The sequence below is a fragment of the Phyllopteryx taeniolatus genome, chromosome 8 (genome assembly GCF_024500385.1).
Source record: "Phyllopteryx taeniolatus isolate TA_2022b chromosome 8, UOR_Ptae_1.2, whole genome shotgun sequence".
Taxonomy (NCBI): Eukaryota; Metazoa; Chordata; class Actinopteri; order Syngnathiformes; family Syngnathidae; genus Phyllopteryx; species Phyllopteryx taeniolatus.
The window spans coordinates 22,067,462-22,087,084 of NC_084509.1; the positions used below are offsets into that span (position 1 = coordinate 22,067,462).

Here is a 19,623-nt window from a genome sequence, read left to right on the forward strand (position 1 = left end):
AGTTCTCCACCCTCGCTATCTCTTCTCCCTGTAGCCTCACTCTTCCCCCGCCACCCCTCTCATTCATGCAGATATATTCTGTTTTACTTTGGCTAATCTTCATTCCTCTCCTTTCCATTGCATGCATCCACCTTTCTAACTCTTTCTCCACCGGCTCCCTGCTTTCACTGCAGATCACAATGTCATCTGCGAACATCATGGTCCACGGGGACTCCAATATAACCTCATTTGTCAGCCTCTCCATCACCACTGTAAACAGGAAGGGGCTTAAGGCTGATCCCTGATGCAGTCCCACCTCCACTGTCACACCTACAGCACAACTCACCACTCTTCTGCTGCCCTCATACATGTTCTGTACTATTCTAACATACTTCTCTGCCACTCCAGAGTTCCACATGCAGTAACACAGTTCCTCTCTTGGTACTCTGTCATAGGGTTTCTCTAGATCTACAAAGACACAATGTAGCTCCTTCTGACCTTCTCTGTACTTCTCCATCAACACCCTCAAGGCAAATAATGCATCTGTGTTACTCTTTCTAGGCATGAAACCATACTGTTGCTCGCAAATACTCACTTCTGTCCTGAGTCTAGCCTCCACTACTCTTTCCCATAACTTCATTGTGTGGCCCATCAACTTTATTCCACCATAGTTCCCACAGCTCCCCAATTTCAAGGTTCAGCCTCATCACTCGATCTGATACTCTTTTCGCCTCCAAGACATTCTTAGCTAACTCTTCCTATAAAATCACCCCTATTCCATTTCTCTTCCCATCTACACCATAGTAAAATAATTTGAACCCTGCACCTAAACATCTAGCCTTACTGCGTTTCCACCTGGTCTCCTGGACCCACAATATATCAACCTTTCTCCTAATCATCATATCAACCAACTCCCAAGCTTTTCCTGTCATAGTCCGAACATTCAAAGTCCCCACATTCAGTTCTGGGCTCTGTGCTTTCCTCTTCTCTTTCTGCCAAAGAACCCGCTTTCCACTTCCTCTTCGACTTCGACCCACAGTAGCTGAATTTCCACCGGCGCCCTGCAGGTTGACGGCACCGGTGGCGGACATTGTTAACCCAGGCCACAACCGATCCGGTATGGAGTAGTTTGGATGAACGCTCATATTTGTTTATCGAAGTTTTAAGCCGGATCCCCTTCCTGACGCGACCCTCTGCATTTATCTGGGCTTTGGACTGACCTACAGTTTGCACTGGCTTGTGCCCCCCATAGGGCCTATAACAGTGACTCAAACTGAAAAAAATGCAGCCGCGTACAACTTGTGTTTACATTACAGCCTATGAAAAACAACAGTTTTATCATGCCGCATAGTCTTTTGTTTCTGCCCAAACTTGGATATTGCAGCTGACTTCTATCTTGAGAAAACACCTTGCGGTAAGGTTCAGATGTTTCGATTGTTGTTTTGACAGTGCATATGGCAACATTAGCCCTATTTTATGGTCATAAGTCTCTGTAAAACACGCATCATGCTGTAATGTCACTCTATTTCTCGCTCCCACTCTCTCTCTCTCTCTCTCTCTCGCTCTCTGCGCGCTGCGCTCTCTCGCTCTCTTGCTCGCACATGCACGCACATTCGCGTGCACACACACACAAACACACACACACACTATATCAATAAGTCGTTTGTTATTTTATAAAGATTGTATTTATTATGTTTATGTATATTATGATTAAGTGATATTGTTAGGCAATATCTGAATTTGCACATTCATATTTTATTTATTTATTTGAATTTTATTTGTTGTTCATGCGCTGATTTTAAAAAATTTGCAATTACTCACCTGTTACTCAGTACTTGAGTAGCTTTTTCACTGGTTACTTTCTTACGGTTACTTAAGTAAATATTTGGAGGGCTACTTTTTATTTTTACTTGAGTCAAATTGTTCGAAAGTAACAGTACTCTGACCTCAGTACAATATTTGGCTACTCTACCCACCTCTGGCGATGTATGTGATGTGAGGTCATACACACACAGAAAAAGGTTCATACTGTAATTCATTACGTTCACATCACACATTTATAAAGTTTGACGAATGGTTGTCTATTACTGTTGTTTGACTTTGGATGTAATGTAGTGCTAAATTTAACTTTTATCAATCAAACTACTGACTATATATTACATGTATTATCTATAGACTATACAGTAGCTGTTTTAATTATTTTTTTATTCAACTTTGTAGTTAAAGTTGTCTTTGCTGGATGAAAGATGTTAATATTTGTATTTTGTAAAGAGTAGTAGTGAACACGAGTGGAAAAACATTCCACAGAATCTCTCTATTGGAGGGTATTACAGAGATTGAATTTATTTAAACTCAGTATTTAAGCATATAAGCTTAACTCACTTGTTACTGTCTTGAGGCTGAACTACAAAAAAATAATGCCTGCAATGAGTTGTAAACAGCTTTCTATCATACTCAAAAACTCAGTTTGGTTGTCCTCTCTCTCACTTACCCTTCTCCCTCTTCTCTCAGCTTTAAGATCATCCTGGTGTTAGTTCACCCACCCAGTATCCATATTTAGCTCTATAAGAGTCCATCCAGCTTCGTCAGATGCAGGATTGAGCATTGTTGGCAGTAAACTATTTGAAAGAAGGGAGGGAATGGAGCGGAGGTGGGAGCGAGAGAGGGACGGGGAAACAATGCTGCGAGGGAGGCAGCGTGGGACATCCTTCTGAGTCATGGAAAGTGATCCAAGGAGCACACTTACAGACTGCTCTCTGTGTCCTAACATTCAGCCCAAAGACACTGGGTGGACATTCATCAGCCCCTGGAAACACTTCCTCAATACTTCTTCAACGGAATATCAGGATAGACACTCACTTGTTCTGTTTTCACCACTGCCTGCCCCATTGCTTAACTGATAAGAACCACACCTAAGCACTTCACTCATGTCTCAAAATAAAATTGACATCATGCTTGAGCACTGTTACTAACAACACAATGTCCACCTTGTGTAAGAACTCAGTAACTACTGAATTGTCCTCATTGAGATTCCTACACAAGCACGTCTCCAGTGTCAACTTCCTCTTTCTTTCTTTCTTCTGCATCGTCTTCTCAAATGCCAACTGCCCTCACGTCTTCCCTCACCACATCCATCAACCTTCTCTTTGGTCTTCCTCTAGCTCTTTTGCCTGGCAGCTCCATCCTCATCACCCTTCTACCAATATACTCACTATTTCTCCTCTGGATGTGTCCAAACCATCGAAGTCTGCTCTCTCTAACTTTGTCTCCAAAACATCTAACCTTGGCCGTCCCTCTGATGAGCTCATTTCTAATTTTATCCAACCTGGTCACTCCTAGAGCGAACCTCAACATCTTCATTTCCGCCACCTCCAGCTCTGCTTCCTGTTGTCTCTTCAGTGCCACTGTCTCTAATCCGTACATCACGGCTGGCCTCACCATTGTCTTATAAACTTTGCCCTTCTTCCGAGCAGAGACTCTTCTGTCACATAACACACCTGACACCTTCCGCCACCCGTTCCAACCTGCTTGGACCTGTTCCTTCACCTCCTTACCACACTCGCCATTACTCTGGACTGTTGACTGTAAGTATCAAAAAGTCCTTCCCCTTTGCGATCTCTTTTCCCTGTAGCCTCACTCTTCCTTCCCGCATGCAGTACCACAGTTCCTCTTCAGATACTCTGTCATCGGCTTTCTCTAGATCTACAAAGACACAATGTACAGTAGCTCCGTCTGACCTTCTCTGTACTTCTCCATCAACACCCTAAAGGCAAATAATGCATTTGTAGTATTCTTTCTTGGCATGAAACATTACTGTTGCTCTGCAATACTCACTTCTGTCCTCAGTCTAGCCTCCACTAATACTCTTTCCCATAACTTAATTGTGTGGCTCAACAACTTTATTCCTCTATAGCTCCCACAGCTCTGCACATCACTCTTACAATACAATAGAAATAACAATAACAACAATACATGAAACTAATATAGTGCTTCTCAAGACCCTCAAAGACGCTTTCCACCAATCAGACAACAATAACAGTAACGCAACTCTTATAGGTCACTGTATGTTCCTGCCTCTTCAGGAAGATCAATGTGTACATATAAATAATGATGTTTTTGGAGTTGTATGTCTGCCTTACTTATACATGTTTGAGTGACAATATGGTTGAACAAAATCCAATGGTTATTGCCGTTTCTTGAATTATGCAATACTATAGCTTGCGTAATACAGCCATGCATCCATTTTCTGTACCGTCCTCATTTGGCATTGCAGATAATTGGAATCCATCCTAGCTCTCTGGGCAAGAGGCGGGGGGTCCACCCTGGACTGGTCGCCAGTCAATCACAGAGCGCAAACTGTCTGGACAAACTACGATTCACACTCACATTTACACCTAGGGCTAATTTAAAGAGTTTTCAAGGAACCTAACATGCATGTTTTGGGAATTTGGGAGGAAATCAGAGTACCCGGACAAAAACCCTGACAAGCACAGGGAGAACATATAAACTCCACACATAAGGCCCCTAGCCAAAATTCAAAGTTAGATCCTTCTGACTGTGAGGCAGAGGCACTAACCACTTGCGTCACTGCGTCAACTTAAAAATGACTTTAATATGTATTTTCATTCTTTTCCTTTCAAGTCCTTTTTATAGTGCTGTGTTTTGTGAGACCAAGATGTTTAAAGAGCACAGAAGAAGGAAGAATGCAAAGGAAAACTAGATGGCTCTCAAGAAAATTAGTGTTAAAATGGAGCAAAGATGCAGATGAGCATATCGTGAAATGAAGAGTCTGGGAATGATTATTTTGTTGTTCGGGTAAAGTGCTTGGCCAAAGACTTTCTGAAGATAAAGTGACATGAGGGAATAAGTGAAAAGAAAGTCTGCAGGTCCATGTCTGCAAGAAAGTGAACATCATATTGTATTAAACGTGTTGTTTGTGAGATGAGCTCATTAACAAAACATTCACTGACATGAAGTTGTTAAGTTCATTATGGAATATCATATTTGTAGATTTCTTTGGATTCACATGTCAGGAACCTTTAAAAACTTCCTTCCACCATCATTACATGATGCCACAACAAGGCTATGGTACTTTCACAACAAGCTGGCATGTGCTCATCTTCTGCATATAGTTATTAGTATTCCACATGAATGTTACACTAAGTGTCAATGAAAAACGGAGTCTTTGTTCAGTGTTATCCCATTAAATGAGTTAATTGTTGTGACCACCAGAAGTGAAGTGTCGACACAAACAAAGGGGCATTACGACCCAGCACAATAGTACAGTGAGTGGGGGTTTATAGCTTGCCAGTGTACTGGCTCAGTCATGCTTGTAACAAAATGAAGTCATGTAACAAATAATTTATTATCAGTAGTTAGGGAGTCACGTTCTCTGCTAGGAAATATGAAATATAGGTCCTTGCTCTGCTTTAGTCAGGGGCCCATGCAACAACCAGCCCATGCGCAAGCCTTCTTACCTCTGCCTACAAACCAATCTTTGGGAAGACTCCTGATCGGCTGTTTTTTTTCCCCTCTTCACTGCTAAGTCCTTTCACTCCAGATACACCGCAACTATAGGAACTGAAATTTTCAGTATCGAATGGTTCTAATGGAAATGTGTCTTGACTGAGGAAGAACTCAGTTTTCTCGCAACAGATATTAAAACCAGAAAGAAAATTAAAGATTCAATTCATACATCACTGTTGGAAACATTTAGATGGGCTCCCAAAATAACCCGTGCTATAGATCACTTTTTGCCCCTTTGTTAGGTACCAGTTCGGGGTGTACCTTGCCTCTCGCCCGAAGTGAACTAGGATCGGTGCCAGCACACCCGCGACCCTAGTGAGGATAAGCGGTTTAGAAAATGGATGGATGGATGACATAAAATAAAATGCAGAAGCAACCTTTGTCCATAACTCCAAGCCATCTGTCCACTCTAACCCTAATGGAATACAGTATGTAAGTAGTCTAGTAGTATAGTAGCTGTGTGAACTACTATGCTACCAGTGGCCATCTTTCTCGAAGAGTTGAACACCAGCTTCAGAACACCTCCCTTGTAAAATAGGCACGCGTCTGCAGCACAGCTAAAGTGTATTTCAAAGTCTTCTGACTTGACACAGGCACTTCCCATGAAAGTATGAAAGTGGATTAGACAATTTGAATGATCACTATTAGTGTCAACATTCTGCAATTTTAGGAGTAAATCCATAAACCCAAACATTAGAAAACTTCACAGGGTTTAACAGGGAGACTCTTCTGGACCAGATTAGCTGAAACTTTTGTGTCTGGACTGCTGATAAACTGACTACACACTTTGCCCTTGGGGAAAGATACAAGCTAAAGGTTTGTATTCAGAAAAAAACATTGTCCTTAAGTAGCCGATTCAAACGTGTGTTAACTTTACCTGATGCTGGATGAACACACCACCAAGCAGATAGAAGTCAAAACTGCAGCTGATGTCACAAAGTTATAAGAATGAAACACAGGCTGAGATCCACAAAGAAGCATTCAGTCCTTGTGTTTCCGCTCTCCTATCATCAGGGTCACCTCTTCTCACACACTCATACACACACACGCTGTCTGTTGCTGTCAAAACAGGCACTACGCTTAAGCCATGTGGCCGACACACTGCTGACACACATTGTCTAGCTGCTGCTGCTGCTGCCGCTGCTGCTGCACTCCTCGCTCTCAAGCTCTTGGTTTAGGTTTGCTTTTTCACACACACACAAACACACACACACACACACACACGAATACATGGAGCCTCACTCTTCCAGCTTTCCTGTCCAGTTTGCCTTGCCCCAACACGGAGACACAAGGTGTTCATTCTTCTGAATAAAGAGGTCCAGTGTTCATTTAAAAAAAAAAATAAATAAATAAATAAAAATTCTCCTCAAGTTGGACTCATGTGTGAGGTAAGTTCTTATAACAAATCAAAGGGTTACAGTATGGGAGCTGCTTTTCACTGTAGAACAAACCTTTACCTCTTACTTTTATTCCTGGTCTAGTCAGTCGTAATAAATCTGCTTCAGTTCTGGGACCTGGCCCATTATACATCATGGACTAGAGAAGATTAATTTATTGTCATATTTTCTCTTAGCTTTGCTCACAGGCTATGGTGCCTAATGCCAGCAATCCAGCATCTATTTTCTCCCACAGTTGCAGCTTTTGTTTACTACCAGCAGCAGCCAATTGTCTGGGGGTTGCTGCGTTGGGATGTGTACAGTCAATTATAGAATTTAGTCTTTCCCTTCATGAACTATAGACGGAACTTTTTGGATTGTTCAAGTCTGGTACAGTTGCAAAATACAGTAGCGAGCTGTGTTGACAAGTTCAAGATGCCTCCTGTATGGAGAAACTAGTCACCTGCATTGCTCTGGTGTGATTTTGACCCCTTCATCCACACAAGCAGTCTTCAAATATTGAAGATTCCGTAGGCTTCTTTTATGGACCTTGAGTTTCAGTTCTTTCCATAGATTTTCAGTTGGATTCAAGTCAGGTGATTGGCTGGGCCATTCTAGTAGCTTTATATTTGTTTTCTTTGAAAACCATTGAAAGTTTACTTGGCAGTATGTTTTGGATCATTATCCTGCTGAAATGTCCACCCTCGTTTCATTTTCATCATCCTCATAGCTTTTTGTCAACAATGTCTCGGTACATTTGCCCATCCATCCTTCCTTCAATAATGTGAAGTTTACCAGTACAATTTGCTGTTATGTGTAATAATGTGAAATGCTTTTTCCCTGTGTCATTTCACATTATTACACATAACTTAATTTCTGATCTTATTTGTTCTACTTTCTTTGTATGCATGGATTACTTGGGTTGTTCTCAAAATCTGGTGAAAATTTCCTGTCATTAGCACCTTTGGAAATATATTTAGTGAGACAAATGCTGTTAAATACTTATTTCAGCCGCTCTATACAGTAAAGATATTGCACTGTACTTTTTATGGTTTGTAAAAGTGCATTGAGCACCATCATACAATAATCAATTGAATCCTATCAGCAACAGTAAAGGTGTGCACAACTAGGGGTACTTTAGTCCTTTATCACCTTTTATAGTCTTTGTTCTGTAGATCATGACTATTCATTATATGTGCACTTACATAGACACTATGCAAAACTAAAACGTTATGGGGTTTAGGTAATGAGAAAGTATGTGGAAAATTAGAACACAGATGAATTTCACAAACATGCGCATCAAAAATGTCTTGAATGGCCTTCTATGTGCATGTGCTGTGTATATGTAAGTGAAGCCCAGCATGATTGCAACAGTATCATAGTGCCTATTTGAAAATAAAATGTTGGCCTATTTTGGTCCACCCTCATCAGAATAAGCCAAAATAGAATGTGTGCTGGCGTTTCCTCTATTTTTTTATTTTTTTTTTACCAAACTGCTCATTTGACTCTCTACAATGTGTTTGTGTTTGTGGCCGTTACGTGCATAAAAAGCTGTGAATTATATCCTTGCGTGCTTAACATTCCTTTGAGAGTGGGTGGGATTTAAATTTAAGCAAACACATCCGTGTTTAACTCCGATCACACAGCTGCAACAGAAATGACCCTGACTGGCGGAATGACCATAAAGAACATCCAAAACAATCTGCTAGTACAGTAAAACCTTCATGGTCGAACATTCCGTTCCACTGCGATGGTTTACCTCCTATTTGTTCAGAATTTTTTTCAACAGGAAATAATAAGACAAGGAATAATATGTTCAAGGGTCACATTGTCGCTATAATTAAACTTTTATTAACCCTACAGGCCATTTTTAAGCCATATTTTAATATTGTTGATTGTCATACAGTGATGGTTGAAAGTTTCTAAACCCTCCTGACATGGTCACTGTTTTTGTAAAAAAAAAAAAAAAAAAAAAAACATGAAACTAACCTTGTTCAACATACATCCAAATCCCAATTTCTGAAGTACACCTTCCTAATAGTAGTCACACCCACAAAAATAGATATATTTGCCTTTTTTAATCTAACAAACATGTTTTTTCTCACAAAAACTGATCATTGTACACATGCAAAAGTATGTGAACCCCCAGCTGCATTGGTTAAATCCAGCAGGTAAAAGACACAGGCTAAACATTTGGGTGCTTATTAAATAATTTACACAGACCAATGAAAGAAGACATCCTTTGGAAAGGGTTTGGCCTGCGCTAAAGAGAGAGATGAAAGCAACTAAACTGTGGTCCCAGACAAATCGACAAAACCAAGGGCAAAGGAGATAGCCGTTGACATGAAGAAGACGGTATTGACAGCCCATCCACCTGTAGATGGTTGTCAGACCATTCTCGAAAGATTCCAGAAATCATTTAAAAATATATATTTTCAATATGACAGCAACTTTGCCAAAATTGGACACCCATCAAAACTATCAACCAGAAACACCACAACAAAAAAAGTCCAGGCTGACCCGGACATCACCTCGAGACAGTTGCAGATCTCTCTGGCAGCATCTCAAATAAATGTGCATGCGTCCCATGACATTCATGGGAGAGTTTCTAGAAGGAAGCATCTGCTCTTAAAAAAGAACAAATCTGCCCTTTTCAACTTTACCAGAGAGTACTTGGACAAGCCAGAGGCCTTTTGGAAGTCATTTCTCTGGACAAACGAGTCAAAAATAGAATCATAACCACCAGGACTGGAGAAAAGTCAGCACTGCTTATGAAGTAAAGATCCTGTTCCCAACTTAAAGCATAGCGGTGGAAATGTGAAGGTCTGGGGGTGCTTTTCACTTCTGGACCTGGACGACTCCATCGTATATCAAGAGCCATGAATTTCCAGGCATATTAAAACACATTCACTGCCAGCCCTCCCAGTTAACATGGCTATATGATTAATTTAGCCGTCAGTGGCCGTGAATGAAATTTTGACCAGAATCTCCTGCCATCATTCAGGGAGTTGAAGCTGGGATGGATATGGATTGAACAACAAGGCAACGAACCAACGCATTCCAGCAAAAGTACAAGGAATGACATCAGATAAATAGGATTTGTATTGTGAATTGAACTGAAATGTTGTGGCCAGACCTGAATAAGTTGGTACATACCAGATGTCACTCCAACCTCTCTACATTGGCTGAGTTTTACAGGAATCATTGGGCAAAAATCCCCATAAACAGATGTGAGAGACTGATTAGTAGTTACAGTTAATATCTGGTTAGAGTAATGGTTGCAAAAGGAGGTGCCACAAGCTACTAATACAAGGGTTCACTTTAGTGATGTCATGATACCACAATTGTGACTTTGATACTATACCTGCATAAAGTACCTTGATAGAGGTACTGAAACGATACCACGGCAAAAATCTAAAACATAAGTAAAAGCAGTGGAATGAAAACTGACAAAAAAACGTTTTACTTTTTTTTACTTTTATCCATCCATTTTCCACACCGCTTCTCCTCACACGGCTCGCGGGCGTGCTGGAGGCTATCTCAGTTATCTTCGGTACACCCTGAACTGGTCGCCAGCCAATCGCAAGGTACATACAGTATAAACAAGCAAACAGTCGGACACACATTCACACCTACGGGCAATTTAGAGTCTTTAATTAATCTATCATGCATGTTTTGGGGATATGGGAGGAAACCGGATTACCTGGAGAAAACCCACGCAGGCGCGGCGAGACCATGCAAACTCCACACCGGTGAGGCAGGATTTGAACTGTGAGGCAGATGTCCTAAACAGTCACACACCGTACTGCCTAAATGCATTTTACCTGAAGAATAAATAACCTTAATTGTAATATAAAATATGATTTTGGTTATTATCAAGAAAACCATAGAACCATAGTTGCACCTGGCTATAAAAATGAACAAGAAACTGAAGAAACAAGGGGTCTAATATTTTTTCCATTACTATATTTTTTATATTCATCCATAATGTACTTTAGTCATACGTAAGACCGATTAAGATTTTAGCGTGAAGTATTCTTGTATTTGACTGCATTTGATTTCTCCCATTGTCAACAATACATGCGCACCCACTCATTGCAGTGCTGTTTTTCATTGGGTACGGAGCAACGACACTCAAAAAGTGGGTCTTCAGGTTCCACTTGGAAAGTAAGTGATTTTCCGTTTGCATTCGGGCGTATTTTTATTCTTCTCGAAGGCCCCGATTTCCGGAGTGGTCTCCGACGACGAGTGTAGCCTGTATCTGTGTTGAAGCGCTCCAAGCTAAGACGTCTCATGCTATCGATGCTATCAATCTCCTGCTGGTAACACTGACTCTCGTGTGCATCAAATGCAGAGTTTGCCTAACAGCACAGGAAAATCCTCGTGTGCTGCGGACTCTGAGGTTACTTCCGGGTGGCTAACGCTAACACGTGCTAACTCGTCCGCAGGAGCTAGTCAGCACTTTGAAGCCATTTCAGGAAGTCACGCGCTGACTGTTTTTTTTTTATAACGGGCCTTTAAGACACCATATGAGCGCTCTCGCTTATGTTTTTTTTTTTTTAACTACCGGTACTTAAAAAAAAAAAAAAAAAAACGGATACTGTGCTATTTTAAACAGCAAAATACCTTGGCACGATACTGGTACCTGTATATGGTGCAACAATGGGTCACATACTTTTACACACCCACAATGATCAGTTTTTACGGAAAAAGAAAAAAAAAACATGTTTCTTGGATTAAATAATGAAAATACTGTATATCTCTCTTTGTGTGCGTGTCTACTATTTGGAAGCGGTGGGGGGGCATTTGTGTACAAGCTAAAAGAAATGGCGTTGATGCTTTATGATCCCTTTCCAATTGAAGTGCTTTGCCGCCCTTTTGTGGCATCTATACCCAATTACAAATCCCTTTGGGAGGACGTCAGGTATTCGTGGATTCTTGCTATTCACGGCAGGGCTCGGTCCCTATCCCCGCAAATTGGCTAAATTCACGACTTGCTAAAATAGTAACAATATTTCTAGTCATAATACCCTGATAAATAAAGATAATACCGTGACAGCAACAAATCGCATGAATGATTGCTTGCTCCACTTTCTGCTCCATCTTAAGGTCAGCTATGTACAGATTGCTCTTTGTTTTGAGTTTGAATGTGGAGATGGGGTTCTGCTGCTGCAGGGCTGCGGGCCACCTCAAAATTCTGAAAAATCCTTGACTTTTTGCTTTGTCATCTAGCGTTTTTTTTTTTTTTTTTTTTAAATAAATAAACCACAATTGTTCAAGAAGAAAAGGTTTGGACACTCCTGGCATCGAGATCATTTGCTGGTTTTGGCCTTTACTTCTTTATGTGGATGGAAGCATGTTAGTGATGATGTGGCAAGGTACCTCACATTCTTGTTTAAGTAGCACCAGACCAGAAATGTATTAACGGATGAGCCTCCAGGTAACTATAAACCAGTAGGGGTGGGAGGGGTAAAGTCCTCTCTTTATGTGAATACACGCTTTTAGACTTTGCATAAACAGACATCTAAGACAGTCAACACTTTTCATCTTTAATGAAAAACATATTTGGCTGTGCTCCCGCCCCCCCTCTGCAACTCATCAACAGCACCCACGCACCCAATCAAATCCTGCCGCCGTCAAAAAAGACTTGCATAACCTGAGGGCAGAGCTGAGGGAAGCTCTCATTATAAGCATCAAAGGCTCGAATATCTACTGACTTGATGCTTTGTGATTAGATTGGAGAGTATCACTTAGTGGATAAAAAAAAAAAAAAAAAAAAAAGTGAACATTATCAACTAGCAATTGAATCAGAGTTGACAAAAAGGAGGAAGTTAACAACTGGGGGGGAAATGTGTCATCATATTTATTTATTTACTTGAGGATCAGTTAGCTGGGAGAGGCTCCAGCACACCCGCGACCATAGTGAGGATAAGCGGTACAGAAAATGGATGGATGGATGTTTTTGCACTTGATGGGCGGTGGATGAGACTCCCACATGTTCCCCCCACCTCCCTCACCACGAAGCCTGCAGGCCATTCAGCAGGAAGTGGCAGCTCCATTATGGGCCCACAATATGCCACCAGAGAGATGTTTTATTCAACACTATTGTTGAGTGGCGGCATATTCCAACAATGGCTTCCAAGTCAGCTTTTATGTCACGCACTGTCATTCCACTCTGAAATGAGGCTTCTATTATTTTATTTATTATTTATTTAGTTTTTCTTTTCTTTTCTTTTTGGCTTTTGTGGAGGGTGGTGATGATGATGATGATGATGGCGTTTAGATATCAGATGGAAGAACACTGGCGCCACCTAGTGTATAAAGCTACATTCCGCAGAGAAGCTTGGTCAACCTTTCTCTTTTATTTGTTATACAGGGACAATTTACATCAATAAACATTTTAACAATAAAATGTGAATGCCCCCAATTATAGCCAGAGGGCTCCATTTCCAGTGGTAGTCCCCTGGCCAGAAGGAGCATGGCAATGTGACCTTGTATAAAAAGCATCAAGTTAACATAAAAACAAATACAGGTACAATATTTAATGCAGTAACATTACACATGATGACTAATAACCAGAATGGCTTTTTTTCTCTTGTCCCTCTCGCTTGGTGACAAATTTACAAATTAAATATAACAGATAAAATGAGTTTCAAATCAGCTTTTTTGGATAGAATTCTGTTGATATGTCTTCTTGTAATTGTTAAAACATTCAGTTTTATCACAGGCCTATGTTAAATAGTAGTAAGTTGTTTCTTAAAATACACACAACCTTGTTACTACTACTTAACCTTTTTAGCCAGCTGGGAAGACAAAAAAAAGTTAGCTACATAACTCAGCACAAATAACTTCATCAAGCTCTGACCAAAGTAGACATAAGTCCTCTATCCTGTTTTTCCTTTTTTATATATATGTTTTCTGCTGCAGTGGAGTGCGTCACTCAAACCAATGCAACCCCGTTACTCAGAGGCGGTCCTGGACCAAATGGCACCATGTGCGACGGGCATTGATTGACACCCCTACACACACACACACAAATAAACCATTTTTCTTTTGTTTGTTCTTGACCAGTTGGGATAGGAGCTAACACAAGCCATGTGACAATATTTCCCCCAAAATGACAGTCTGTCAAAATGTTGAGTCTGGTTGGAACGCACCAAGAATTTTGAAAATTAGATGATGTTTTCCACATTACAAAACAACCAACATACAGTATGTATCTCATCGACCCTTTCGTTTGGTCTGCTACTCGGGGAAGACCTTCTCCAACTGGCTGATATGTTTCAGTGAAACTTATCCACCAATAAGCTCGTACAGGCCGAAATTCTCCAAGTCACCAAAATTACCGTGACGTTTCAAAACAACGTCATTTGCCCTAAAAACCTGACTTAAATAGTGCAAATGGAACATTATTTGTGAGAAGAGCAGTAGAATAGGCCATGTACTTTCAATTGTAACTCATTTTTTATTTATTTTTTTGTACTTGTACTTGTTATGGAAGGTTTTAGAGGCATTTGAAGTGCTCATTCCATGTTTTCTTTTTTCTTAGAAGATTCCACAACAATGGCGGCCACTTGTTATGTTGCTACTACTAACACAACAAGTGTTCACACTTGAGGAAACACATTGATTTACAGCCCTATTACTTTAATTAGAGTAACACTTAAAATAAAATGTTATAGGATTTATTGTTTTATTTTTCAATATGTTTTTGTAAATGTACATTGATTGGAAGGAGATGCAGACAAAAATTACAGATGACACGATGACATGAGCTAAAGGTAGACGATGGCAGACAGAAGGTCACAGGGCGGCGTGAGAAGAAAAAGTTGCTAGAATGCAGTTTGATGGAAACTCGACTTGCTGCTGTTTGAACTGTTACTGAAAGAAAATTCCACACAGGCATACAGAATTCGAGCCTCGGAGGCTGCCGATTTTCTAACATACTTTTGTCTTTACAAATGCTTCCAATGAATGTTTTCAGAGGATTTTATTTTTTGCATGAATGGCTAAATTACTGATATTTGTTCCCCCAAGTTTTCCCAGTGCAAGTGTTTCATTGTACATCAGTGAATAGCCCGAAACATACATTCTTCTCATATGAAGGATAATACTTTCAGATATTGGCATACTGTGGGGAAACAGAAAATAAAGTGGAACCTTCAATACTTTCTAAGTTGGTCAAATGACTCAAATGAAAAAACTAAACTTTTTCTGAAGTAAATTAATTTGTTCCAGGCTCAAACATCATAAAACCTTTCTTAATTTTGCAGGCAATCTTTGAAGAAATATTTTAACATTCCTAACTGTCCCATACAATTCTGAAGAGAAACTAACCGCTGCACAGCAAAAGTTGGAGTGTCAAAATTTCAGGGTTACATTTTTGGGAGGGGATTTGAAGTCCCAAAGTGTAATTTAACAATTTTTCCGATTTTAAATCGTGTCCAGAGTAGGGGTTATTTCACAGAGTAGATCACATGGTGTGAGATTAACTCTTCAGACATGTATTTAATTAGGCTCCAACCTTGTACCTGCACTTCTTCAGTTTGAGAGCGACGAGTGAGCGCCATTTTCCTACTCCTGTATTTTAACATGGTAAATTAAGTTCAAACTTCTGAAAATAATGACGACTTGAGGCTGTGAACTGCAGTAATATGAGAAGAATATATAGGTTGTGACTACGGTGAAAGCCTTGCTACTCCCAGCGTGCTTTGCGGTGCACATTTGTATATATATATATATATATATATATATATATATATATAAAACATTACTTTTCAAAGTGGTATTGATAACAAAAAATGCTTGCAAATATCTCAATGGTACTACACCAGAACACAATGAGCAAGTTTAATTTGCTTTCGCGGGCCACATAGAATGATGTGGCGGGCCGGATCTGGCCCCCGGGCCACGAGTTTGACACCTGTGCCTTAAGGTGTCAATATTTTACACTATCAGAGTTGTTAAATAACACTTTCACAGTGTTAATAATGTTAACTCATCCAATATGGTGTCAATATTTTACACTGTCAGCGTTGTTTAGTAACTAATATTAACTCTTTCAAAAGTGTTGATTTAACTCTGAACCAGTGGTTGCCATATAAACTCTGGGCGAGTGTTGAGTGTTTTCAAATTTGCTGTATGTATAATACCTAAACTAAAAGAAAGCTTTAAAACTCATCCAGTGAAGACCCAGTGGGTCTGCGGTGGCATCGCAAAATAGTACCAAAAGGCCAAAAAGAAGCTAGGCACACTGAAACGAAGTCTCACATGATCTACTGACATCTTGCACAACAAAATAATTGTCTACATTTTGGGGTGTACTGTCCTGTACACAACCCAACTTGTAGCTTTACACTGTTCCAAATTATTAAGCATACAGTATGCTTATTAGTCAATGCGGTGTACAGTGAATACATTTATACATCCATCCATCCATCCATTTTCCGAGCCGCTTCTCCTCACTTGGGTCGCGGGGGTGCTGGAGCCTATCCCAGCTATCATCGGGGAGGAGGCGGGGTACACCCTGAACTGGTTGCCAGCCAATCGCAGGGCACATACAAACAAACAACCATTCACACTCACATTCACACCTACGGGCAATTTAGAGTTGTCAATCAACCTACCATGCATGTTTTTGGGATGTGGGAGGAAACAGGAGTGCCCGGAGAAAACCCACGCAGGCGCGGGGAGAACATGCAAACTCCACACAGGCGGGGCCGGGATTTGAACCCCGGACCTCAGAACTCGCCCACCGTGCCGCTACATTTATACAGTATATACTAATATGGATTTTAGTGGACAAAAACACCATGTTGACTACTGTTTTGTTTTTTTGTGTAGTTTTTTTTGGGGGGGGGAGTCACGTACAATTTTGTAATAATTTTGCTGCCGTTTTCTTGAAATGTTTTCTTTCCTTTTGAAAGGCTCCGGAATATTGCATGCCTTTCATCAGAAGAAAGGTCAGTTATTTTCCCCATTATGAATCAAAAATGTGGAAGCACTTTCTTAAGTATTATTTTTTTGTTTATTAGGCTCATCTGGGAAACCAATTATTAATATCAGTGATCTAAACAGACCGGATAAAGAACATCTGCGAAAACCTTTTATGTTTAAAAATAGCCTCTGAAAACACATGTACAATATATTACCGGTATGTTTTTAAATGCCGTTTCAAATGAGTTTGCTATACTGCCAAAGGCATATTGCTTGCCATAACGACTACCAACCAAAGAGTAGACTAGTGGCTAGAAAAGTATTTCTTGTTGTTCCGTGTGGGAACTTGTTACTCCTCTGTATCATACTGTAACAAAAGAATAGGAATAACCCACCCAAAATGGGTCCCGACCGACCAGTTGAGAATCACTGTTCTGCAGTAATTTGAAGTGTGTTAGCGGTACAAGAATATTTGTGAGGTCAGGCTGAATCATGATCTCTGTGATAGTTCATTAAAAATGCACTTGTTGGGGTTGACATCAGGGTTTTGTCCAAATTGTCCAAAAAGTCTCGGTTTGCTGACAACGACTTTATTTCTGCATATCTTGCTGTGTGTTACATGCAGCCCGCTATTGCTACAAGAAGTATTTTTTTTTTTGTATACACCCTCATGTTTAGGGTAAATGCCATCATCCCTTACCCTCACTGTGTGACACATCCCTCGGGAAAAGAGTCACCTCTCAGTGGAGGACAGGAACAGCTGACAACAACAGGTGAAAGTGGGACCGATGTAGAATAACATCAACATGTGCCCTCGGCCTTTCAGATTCTACAGCTCACTGTTAACAGGACTTAATGGTCCGCATCACAACAGCTTGATGGCCACAATATTCAACACGGCGATAAATCACTTACTCATGTGTCCCGGCTGTGAAACCCCTGCGGTGGTAATATATCAAATTCGTCGTTAGCTCAGTTTCTTGACCGAAACGCTGCCAAGTCTCTTGAGACAGAGGGACCTGAGACAACCACTATTTATATCGTTTAAGTACTGTACATGCATACATATTAAAGTATTGTACATACATACTGCTGTTCATTAAAAAGCATTTTTTGTGACTTTTGAGAGATGATACCAAAGAAAGTAGCAAAATGGGGGACAAAATGCAACCTCGGTTTAGCTCTGTCAATTTTCCACTTAAAAAACAGCCTTGCGTTAAAGTGCGAAAACCACACCATCAGTCAGAACGAGACCTTCTAAGAAACAACAACAGGTACGGTCTGCTGTGTTTACTTCTTGACATGTCGCTGCTGGCCATGGGAAAGAGACCGATTTTATTTGCAAGGAGACTGAGGGCAGCACTGAAACGGAACGCTGCAGCAAAGTGGAGACTCTGGAGTCAGGTAAGGTAACGTATCCTTAAAAGTTACAATGACGTTGTGATAGCAACTTTGTTTTCAGAACCAATAAAGTTTGGACTGAGCATTGATAAGTAGATACAGTAGCTGGAGAGATAGATCGGTAGATCGATAGATCGATATATCGATAGATAGATGTGGTTCTGTGGTTGCATGTTTCTTACAGTAAATCTTTGATTCGTCGCCTAAAGTCGTTCCGAGTCAGAAGCCACGTGAACTCTTGTTCCTGTCCCTGTGCTGTGCCGTAATTATCGCCTTAGTGTCACTGGCCAGACTGAACAGTTTTCCCTTTGAACTGCAGTGCCAGCAGGACTGCTAATGAAGACCCAACAAGCACCAAGTCAGCTCTGCTCAGTCACATTCTGAGTGGTTTTCTGGAGGTTAGCAAAGGTTGTGACTTCCAAGAGGATTAAGATCTTTAACATGAAGCAAGCTATAGTGACGGCTCTATCGATGATCTTCAGATTTATGTTACTTCTAGAGCAGTGTTTCCCAACCTTTATTGAGGTAAGACACATTTTACGTTGGGAAAAAAATCTCACGTCGCACAACCAAACAAAAATGTCACAAGAACTGAATACACACGTAAATACCTTCCTACAATCTAGTGGAAGAGTATTTAATTGTTCTGCCTGTCACTTTACATCACTGGCATAGATAGTTGAACAAAAATGTATTCTTTCTAATAAATGAATAATTTTTGGACTAATGACATGCATTTGGATAACCTGATAATTTCTCACAGCACCATGGTTGGGAATAATTGTTCAAGAGTAGATGTCTTGTGTCAATCTCTAGACAGGAATTGACATTTAGGTTTTATATCACAGGGTTAAAACAGCTGTCTTGCAATCAGGAGAGTGCTGTTGTGACTCCCGGTTGCCCCAGTCAATGTATGAGTATCCGTCAGAACTTTGCTCCTGATGCAGTGTTGTCAATGTAAATTTCCCCTACAATTATTGAAAGTTTATTTTTTACGCTATCAAAAAAAACAACAACCCTTGTGCTCATCTTGACAGTCAAAAAGATTGTGAACATTCTCCTACCTTGAATCGCACCTTCTTCAGCATCATCGCTGAATCCAAGCGAGAAGCCGACAACACAGAAGGGTTGGTACAAAACTTTCCCCAAGTCTGACCCCCTCTCAGAAATGACCTTTGCCTCGAGTCCAAACAGCGTAGTAGTCGATTGTCTAGTTTTAATTCCAGTCAAAACATGCACTCTGACTCAGCAGCCCCCACCCCCCCACCCCCAAAAAAAGTGTGTTTCTCGCAAGCCAAAGACAACAGGGCGGCCCGGCTCACCCCTCTCCCTCTCCCTCCTGTGAGACCCTTTCAAAGCTTATCATCCTGTTCATTCATTCGGAAAACAGACACACCCTCTTTTT

The 19,623-nt window shown here is 40.6% G+C and overlaps 1 protein-coding gene across 3 annotated transcripts in view; it reads right to left on the reverse strand.

Annotated features, from left to right (window-relative positions):
* Positions 1-19,329, reverse strand: part of LOC133482804 (pleckstrin homology-like domain family B member 1) — a 118,903-nt gene extending 99,574 nt beyond the window's left edge. The window contains exon 1 of one of the 3 annotated variants that reach the window (XM_061783363.1): positions 19,283-19,329. In XM_061783363.1, coding sequence (XP_061639347.1) covers positions 19,283-19,309 — 27 coding nt within the window. In that variant the 5' untranslated portion in view covers positions 19,310-19,329. Of the gene's footprint in view, positions 1-2,470; positions 2,871-6,382; positions 6,718-19,282 lie in introns of those variants that run through there. The other 2 variants (XM_061783367.1, XM_061783369.1) reach the window with 2 other exon arrangements.
* Between the last annotated feature and the right edge of the window lie 294 nt (positions 19,330-19,623).